Source organism: Gymnoscopelus microlampas (genome assembly GCF_963454915.1).
Source record: "Gymnoscopelus microlampas genome assembly, chromosome: 3".
Lineage (NCBI taxonomy): Eukaryota > Metazoa > Chordata > Actinopteri > Myctophiformes > Myctophidae > Gymnoscopelus > Gymnoscopelus microlampas.
Window position 1 is genome coordinate 51601685 of NC_139940.1, and position 9005 is coordinate 51610689.

The window sequence follows — 9005 nt, forward strand, 5'->3', positions numbered from 1 at the left end:
ACATGGTGTGTTGACTGACTGTTTTAAAATTCCATAGATTTATTTAAACGACACTTTAAAATACCATAGATTTATATTAAAGTAAAATACAAAGACAACTAAAACGTGTCGTTGTTAAGCAGCAGGAGGACGTTTAGCAGCTCAACCACTGAAACACAGCAGGTAAAGATCAACTCGTTCATGTTTCATCTGATCTGTTTATCATTTAAGAATGAACGGATCGTGTCTTGTTTTAACCTATTTGTCTTTATTAACATCATTTAAGTTGGAACATGAATGTAATTACTGTTAGGTTGTTATAAAGTGACCATAAACACAAACAATCGCTCCATTATAGTAGCCTTAGATAATGTATTTAATCGATGTTGACATGTTTTTATCTCTATGAGAGTCTTAGCTCCACCCCCCCAGTTTGCCCTGAAATGTCACCAGTAAAGCCCGTATTTCTCCAAACATGCACAAATATAAAATATAAGGTGATTACCCGCTTGCCTGAAATGTTAACTCGGTGTCCGGCGTGTTTGTGTAATGTATTAGTCCATATTCTTTAACAAAGAAGTGTTTTAATCTCGTTTGTAGACGATTCTGTTGGAAGTTACCAATGGGCTTTATTGAGGGGGCGCATCTGGTGAAAGCCAGAATTACACTTGATGTTGAAGTAAACAAAAAGTAAACGAGGGTGAAAAAATGGCGTTCGGCCACAAACGGGATTAAAACACTTCTTTGTTAATGAATATGGACTAATACATTGCACAAACACGCCGAACACCGAGTTAACATTTGGGGCAACCTTATATTTTGCATTTGTACATGTTTGGAGAAGTACGGGGGGGGGGGGGGGGGGGGGTTTAGCAAAGACTCTAGTAGCAAAAAGTCTTTATCTAAGGCTATAGCTGCTGCAGCAGCAGCAGCAGCAAGACATTGATATACATTGTTTTGTAGCTTGTTGTTATTGACGTCACTATTATCATTGTAACCTATAGTTACATCAGTGTTTTATAGCATTACATTACAGTGGTTAATCTCTATAATAAGCAATGAGGTGTAAACGTATCTTGTAAACCAGGAGGATCTTTACTCTGTCCTCAGTAATGTTAATGTGATTGTCAGTATATGCCCATATTTTGGAATGGCCATATATGTGCATAGTGCCGGATCTGTGTCTCTCTGTATCTATCAGTCCATGTCCCTTGTATGCCCATACTGTGGGCATACAAGGGACATACAAGGGACATGTCATCAGTATATGCCCATATGGGCATGCCCTCTTTTGTGCCCGGCAGACGGTTGCTCTGAGAAACCCCCAACACTATGACTCAGACATATTGGTCGGATGGGCAGTGTGATGTAGGTGTAAGTGGCCTGAATGTCTAGTATATAATAATAATACCTAATAGAGCACCGAAGTCCTGACGTCACTGCCAGTAGAGGGCGCTTTTTGAATGAATATTCATAAACAATGCAGAGCCACTCCCCTGACAAAAACCCCAGGGTGGTGTGTTTAGGTTTGGAACACAGTTCTTATATGACGTGATCTAAGATTCCCAAATGGGGATTTCAACACAAACAATAAAGCCACGAAACAGCGCCCTCTAGTGGCAGTGACGTCAGACTTCGGTACTCTATGACTATGTTTTAGGGGGGAAACAGTGGTGAGCTGTGGATTTTTGAACTATGGGTGCTCTATTTTATGACGTCACGTGCGCGCGGGCTTGTGAGTGCGCAGGCATGTGCACATAGCCACTCAGCTCAGTTGCTAGTTGAAATACTGTATTCAACATGTGATTATTAATGTATTTATATTTCTTATTATTTTGTTGCATTGTTAATTTGTTGTTTTTATTTTTGTTTCAATGAATTAATTATTTTATTTTCCTTTTAGTTTTATATAAAAGCCCTTTACATAGATTCACCCACACATAAGTACTTAAAATAATCAGTCAACTTGTCTTTACTTGAATCACATTTTTTTAAGACTTATATTGCTTTCAAAAAAGTGTTTTTTAAAACAAGTAAAAAAAAATAAAAAAATACCCTTTTGCTACTCACCAAAACAAAGACGGTTTGATGGAGTTGAAAGCCTACTCTACTAAATGGGAACACTGTGAGCCCCCACCTCAAGTCTAAAATACACTTTTTGGCCAGAAAAGAAAATATTTCACTGGAATTAAAACCTGTTTTTGGTTACTCCACAGTGCCCTCTACAGATCTGGTCAATGGAATTTTCCTATTGACCAGATTCTTCCTTCCAGGGAAATATTTTCTTTTCTGGCCAAAAAGTGTATTTTAGACGTGAGGTGGGGGCTCAGAGTGTTCCCACTTAGTAGAATAGGCTTTCAACTCCATTAAACCGTCTTTGTTTTGGTGAGTACCAAAAGTGTATTTTTTATTTTACTACAGACGAGAGGCTGCGGTGCGAGGGGAAAGAATGGAAAGTACCATAGCGTTAAGGAGAACTCCTTCTAACGCTATGGACCAGAGCTAGACACAGGGATAACTTTGTGAGTGTCTGGTAGGCTACTAGCTCTTGTTATGCAAAGCAGCCAGGTTGAGGCCATTGTTTAAGGTGTTAAAAACGGCTCGCCCCTGAAGGTGCGTTGTTGTGTTAATGATTGACGGCTCGCGGGCGGCTGACGTGTGTGCTCGCGAGTGCATGTGGAGCTCCTCGTGCATGTGGAGCACGCACGAGCCCCCAGCCCCCACAGTGTCAGAACTAAGGGTGCCCCCCCCCCCCCCCCGAGCACCCCCTACAGCTCAGCCCTGGGGGGAAAGAACCATGAAACCCCATCTTTAAAGTCCTTATTCAATTCCTTCATTTCAGACCGGTGTGTGGAGTCCAGACTGCAGGTGAAGATGAACTCTCCAGACTCAGCCAGGGCTATCTCTATTAAACAGGAACCTGAAGACCACCCACACCTCGGTACGTTTCATGTGCTCACTCTTATGTTTTTCTTACATTTTTGGGGCGGTGTAACCGCCCCCTATACGTGAGGTTTGGACACTGACCAATCCTGCACCGTGATTGGCCAATAGTCTACAACGCAGTCTACAACCCTAACCCTTCCACAGTCAATGCAAATCTATACTTTTGCAAAGTCAGCCAATCACATTACAGCTAGTGTCATCACCACTAGCTGTAATGTGATTGGCTGACTTTGCAAATTCAGGACTGTGATTGGCTAGCGAAACACATGACACACGTGCAGCCCTATGAATAGCAGTATGGACTTAAAAAAAAACACTTTTATGTTTTTGGGGCGGTGTAACCGCCCCCTATAAGTGAGTTTTGGACACTGACCAATCCTGCACCGTGATTGGCCAATAGTCTACAACGCAGTCTACACCCCTAACCCTTCCATTGTTAATGCAAATCGATACTTTTGCAAAGTCAGCCAATCACATTACAGCTAGTGTCATCACCACTAACTGTAATGTGATTGGCTGACCTTGCAAATTCAGGACTGTGATTGGCTAGCGAAACACATGACACATGTGCAGCCCTATGAATAGCAGTATGGACATAAAAAAAGTCATTTATCCTTTTTTTTTTAAGTGAGTCATGTTGTGATGACCACACACCGCCCACTTCACACTGGGTCAGTGTGATTTTTTTCTATTCTGTTTCGACTGCCACAATATCAGAAATAATCATGGAAATGATAATATACCGATGATTAAAGGTCTAGTGAAATGAAAAATATGTTTTTCACAATTTCAGAGCATATCATATGGGCATACCTAACAATAGATGCAAAACAATTTGAAAACGACCCATTTTTGTGTATTTTTATATCAAAAGTCCCTAAAAAGCCAATCTTAATTACTTCCTGTGAATGAAAACGTGCTGCGTGATGACATAGATACACTTTCATGAATATAAATTAATCTTGATTTAGTTCAGCTGTGTGATTCCCATAGCTACATGTTCCTGCACGTATTTTAACAGCTTTTTGGGTTGTTTTTTTTGGTGAGATCTGACGTTCATAGTGACAGAACACATGCAAAAAAAAAAAAAAAAAACCAAAATCTCGCTAGACAAGATTGACATCTCAAGATCTCAATCTCGTCTAGCGAGACAATTATTCTTTTTTTTGTCGTTTTTTTTGTTTGTTGCATAGTGTTCTGTCACTATGAACGTCAGGACTCACCAAAAAAATGCCCCAAAAAAATGTAATTAAAATACGTGTTCTGATGGAGTTATGAAATTGTTCTACTGTATCATTAATAGTACAATATAACAGCTAAGATATAACATCATAGAAAAGGTAAGAAAACCGTGGTCCAAAATTCCCCTTTAAGTAGGTAATACCTCCTTTTGTACATGGAACATGTTTGTTTACAGGAATCCAGTGTTGACTATCATGTTATTTCTCTGCTCCTAGACATCCTGCACATGGTTGTGTGTAAAGAGGAGAGGAGCCCCAGTCTGCTGCAGGAGGAACCAGAGCCTCCACACATTAAAGAGGAACAGGAGGAGATGCTTCAAAGACCAGAGGAGCCTGTTGGGTCAATGTTGACATTACTAGCAGTGAAAAGTGAAGATGGTGATGAAGACATCTCTTCACACTGCTCTGAAGTTGAAGTTGAACTTGAATCTGACACTGAAGTCACTGAAGACAGTGATGATTGGGAGGAGACCAGTGGAGGTCAGTCAGTGTTAAACCCAGGGACAGAACTTACATGTGTGGGGAAAACTGGGAGTGTCGATGAAAAATACAATTAAATCAGACATTTTAACAGGGAAGCTGTAATGCTCCTAAACAACAGACTTGTAGGGGGCACGGTGGCGCAGTCGGTAGCGCTGTCGCCTCACAGCTAGAAGGTCCTAGGTTCGATTCCCGCCAGGGACGCTGTGGGCGCTGGGGGCGTGTTCTCTCCTCCACGTCATCGGCGCCCATACCCTAAACAACAGACTTGTTTGATGATGGAAGCTTTGAAGCTGTATTTGTACTTACCATTTTTAACCTGCCTTCTCCCCTTCTCTCTCTCCCCCCCCCTCGCAGGAGTGAGGTTCCACTCTTCCCAGACTCAGTTCTTCTCTACAGCAAACCAGGAACAAGGAGAAACTGATCAACCAGGATCTTACATTCATCAACAGTTTACCAAGACTTCAACTCAACCAGATGGAGAAATACCTTTCAAATGTAAACATTGTAACAAGACTTTCATTCAGTCAAATGACCTGAAGAGACACCAGCGTATCCACACCGGAGAAAAACCTTTCCACTGTAAACATTGTAACAAGAGTTTCAGTCTGTCAGGTAACCTGCATAAACACCAGCGTATCCACGCTGGAGAAAAACCTTTCCCATGTAAACATTGTGACAAGAGTTTCAGTCTGTCAGGTATCCTGAAGACACACCAGCGTATCCACACTGGAGAAAAACCTTTCCACTGTGAACATTGTAACAAGACTTTCATTCAGTCAAATGACCTGAAGAGACACCAGAGTATCCACACTGGAGAAAAACCTTTCCGCTGTAAACATTGTAACAAGAGTTTCATTCAGTCATCTGACCTGAAAAGACACGAGCGTATCCACACTGGAGAAAAACCTTTCCCCTGTAAACATTGTGACAAGAGTTTCAGTCTGTCAGGTAACCTGAAGACACACCAGAGTATCCACACTGGAGAGAAACCTTTCCACTGTAAACATTGTGACAAGAGTTTTATTAAGTCATCTGACCTGAAAAGACACCAGCGTGTTCACACTGGAGAAAAAACTTTCCCCTGTAAACATTGTGACAAGAGTTTCAGTCTGTCAGGTAACCTGAAGACACACCAGAGTATCCACACTGGAGAAAAACCTTTCCACTGTAAACATTGTAACAAGACTTTCATTCAGTCAAATGACATGAAGAGACACCAGAGTATCCACACTGGAGAAAAACCTTTCCACTGTAAACAGTGTAACAAGAGTTTCAGAGAGTCATCTTACCTGAAAAGACACGAGCGTATCCACACTGGAGAAAAACCTTTCCCCGTGTGGACTTTGTGACAAGAGTTTCAGTCTGTCAGGTAACCTGAAGACACACCAGAGTATCCACACTGGAGAAAAACCTTTCCACTGTAAACATTGTAACAAGAGTTTCAGTGAGTCATCTCACCTGAAAAGACACAAGCGTATCCACACTGGAGAAAAACCTTTCCCCTGTGAACATTGTGACAAGAGTTTCATTAAGTCATCTGACCTGAAAAGACACCAGCGTGTTCACACTGGAGAAAAACCTTTCCACTGTAAACACTGTGACAAGAGTTTCGGTCAGTCAAGTGACCTTAAGAGACACCAGCAGCTTGTCCACATAGGAGAAAACTCTGTACTTCCCAAACTATTAACAATGTGACAGTCAGTTTCAGTCAGTTAAGTGCTCTGAAAAGACATCAGTGCATTCACACCAAAGGGGGGGCGGGGGGGGGCGGGGAATAAATAATCATATTTGATGAGAATTTGTCAAGTGGACAGCAATTTCTTTGTATTTGTGGGGATGTTGTAGGTGATATTTTAAAGTACAACGGTAGCAAGCACCAGAATTATATTTAGCTACTTACAGGATACCAAATTTCAGACATGCATGACAATTTATGTAATTTTTATTAAATTAATACGACCATCCTACTATAATTCTAGTAACCTCTGTCTGTCTGTAGTGGTGAGTGAGTAGGTGAAGCTACCCGGTTCTCCTCAGTGGCTGGACCAATTGCTCTGATTTTGCACACAGCCATTGACCATTACCATCTGAACTTAACTGTGAAGCCCGTTTTTCAATTTCATCAAATCTCAGCTTCTTATTAGCGTTTTTGTGTCAAACACTGTCGCCATGGTTACGGGGCTGCCCAGCTATGGGACGAACTGCCTCCCGGGTTGCCAGATCATGTGCGCATATCCCCCCACGGATGCGTCGACCGGGTATGGTCTAGTTTACATAATTTCGCCAGTGACATGTACCAAAAAGGGGTTTTGGGGCCCCCGAGACCTAATGGCCCCGAGTTGGAGGTGTTCAATGTGAACTTGTGATGGCCCAAGTAATGCCAACAGGAAATAATAGTGGAACAAATAGTTAGCAGATAACATCCTGAGGTCTGGGCCTGGCTCAAGGTTCAAAGTTGTACTATTGTTACATCTTGTGTACAGGTACATAAAAGTTAAACTTAGTTTGGCTTCCTTCAGACAATGCAGCAGCATAGGTAATAACAACAATAGAATAATGATAGAAAAGCACGAAAAGATTTAAAGAAAAGACAGTGCAAAAAGAGAAGGAAAAGAGCATCATCAAATCAAATGTATGTGGCATTTTTTCCGTCAGTAGCGGCCACCTAACTTTGTGTCAACAACTTCCCAGTACATTCTATACAGCAGATTAGTTACAGTGGGTGCCGTTCAGGCATAATAGTGCAAGTAAAGGACGGATGGTTGGGGGGGCTTAGCATTTCCCTTTTCCTTGGTTCGATTTGGTTCTTGACATATTGTTCATGTACCTAATTGTACAAGGAAAGAAGCTTTTTTTTGCAGTCTGTTGCTAGTAGCTTTGAGACTGCGGAGCCGTTTTCCGTGCGGCAACATTTCAAACAGTCTGGTTGGGATGGCTAACGGTAGCAAGCACCAGAATTCTATTTAGCTACTTACTCCTACAACCCATGGTGTGGTGCATATCAGATAAGATACTGTCTAAATGTATAGGCTCATTTAAAGGTTGATACGGCATTGACGTGGATTGTTTTATGCAACTCATCTTTTTATTGTAAGGCCAGAGTACACCAGAGTGATACAGTACAGTACAGCTATATATATATATATATATATATATATATATATATATATATATATATATATATATATATATATATATATATTGTTGTGAAGACAAGTACCTTATTGTAGTAAGGTAGGCTACTGTCTACCAAATTCATGCAGTTTTAACATAATTCAGCACCATGTGTTTCACGTTTCAATTCAATTGTACAATGTGTGGCCCTTCACTCACTTTATCGAAGTCAGTATGGCCCCCTGGAAATAAATCTTGCCCACCCCTGGTCTACCCCCAAGGAGAGGTCTTTTTACCCCATCGAGAAGAACCGTGAGCACTTTGCGTTCTCTCTGGATGCAAACAAGTCGACTTGAGCCCGGCCGAACCGGGCCCAAATCAGGTCCGCAACCTGTGGTTTGAGTGACCATTCCCCGTACTGAAGCCCGCCCCTGGACAGCAGGTCTGCCCCGCTGTTCAGGAGGCCTGGCACATGGGCGGCGCGTAGCGAGGCTAGGCGCGACACATTCCAGAGCGTCAGCTCGCGTGCCAGTTTGTCCAACGCAAGGGAACCCAAGCCTCCTTGTTTGTTGACATAGCACATCGTTGTGGTATTGTCCGTTCTGACCAGGACATGACACCCCATGATGTGGCTCTCGAAGCGCTTGAGAGCGAGGAAGACTGCCAACAGCTCCAGGTAATTGATGTGGCACGCCTTCAGAGCGGTGTTCCACGTCCCCCTGGCTGAGTAGCCTTCGTGGACAGCCCCCCAACCTGAGAGGCTGGCGTCCGTGGTAATTACCTTCCGTGACACCACCGCGCCTATCCTGACCCCTTCGGACAGGAAGGACGCCTGTGACCACGGTTGGAGTGCCACCACACACCGTGGTGACACTACCACCTTCCGAGAGCCCATGGTGTGCGGGATGCTCAGAGCCCGCATCCACCTCTGAAAGGGCCTTATGTGGAATCTGCCCAACTGGATCAGGTGTATGGCCGAGGCCATGAGACCCGCCGCTTAGACATTCTATCTAACTATAATAATAACCCATTAAAACTATTAAATCGTTACATTATTAACGAATTAAGCTATTAATGCATTAACACATTAAATTATGCAACACACTGAAATGTTAACACATTAAACTATGGCCACATGAAACTATCAACACGTTCAATTATTGACACACGTGCGCTCAGGTGACGCAGGGTAAAATACCTGTCCACCTCCATGGAGTGTGCGCGCGTGTGTGCAGTGATGGA

At 42.6% G+C, this 9005-nt stretch overlaps 1 protein-coding gene across 3 annotated transcripts; it reads left to right on the forward strand.

Moving 5' to 3' along the window:
- LOC311042370 (uncharacterized protein) lies at positions 1 to 6546 on the forward strand. 3 transcript variants are annotated; one of them, XM_084053066.1, is made up of 5 exons: positions 1 to 162; positions 2822 to 2920; positions 4383 to 4646; positions 5004 to 5732; positions 6183 to 6542. In XM_084053066.1, exons 2-5 carry the CDS (start codon positions 2854 to 2856, stop codon positions 6188 to 6190), a joined length of 1068 nt encoding a protein of 355 aa, XP_083909192.1. In that variant the 5' UTR covers positions 1 to 162; positions 2822 to 2853; the 3' UTR covers positions 6191 to 6542. The 3 variants fall into 3 exon arrangements, with proteins under 3 accessions (XP_083909192.1, XP_083909191.1, XP_083909190.1); XM_084053065.1 differs by having other exon boundaries at positions 5007 to 6546; XM_084053064.1 differs by having other exon boundaries at positions 5004 to 6543.
- Positions 6547 to 9005: the final 2459 nt, after the last annotated feature.

Coding starts and splice junctions, on each gene's coding strand:
- LOC311042370 (XM_084053064.1), top strand. CDS start 2,854: ATGAACTCTCCAGACTCAGCCAGGGCTATCTCTATTAAACAGGAACCT. Junction 2,921..4,382: donor TGAAGACCACCCACACCTCG/GTACGTTTCATG, acceptor CTCTGCTCCTAG/ACATCCTGCACATGGTTGTG. Junction 4,647..5,003: donor TTGGGAGGAGACCAGTGGAG/GTCAGTCAGTGT, acceptor CCCCCCTCGCAG/GAGTGAGGTTCCACTCTTCC.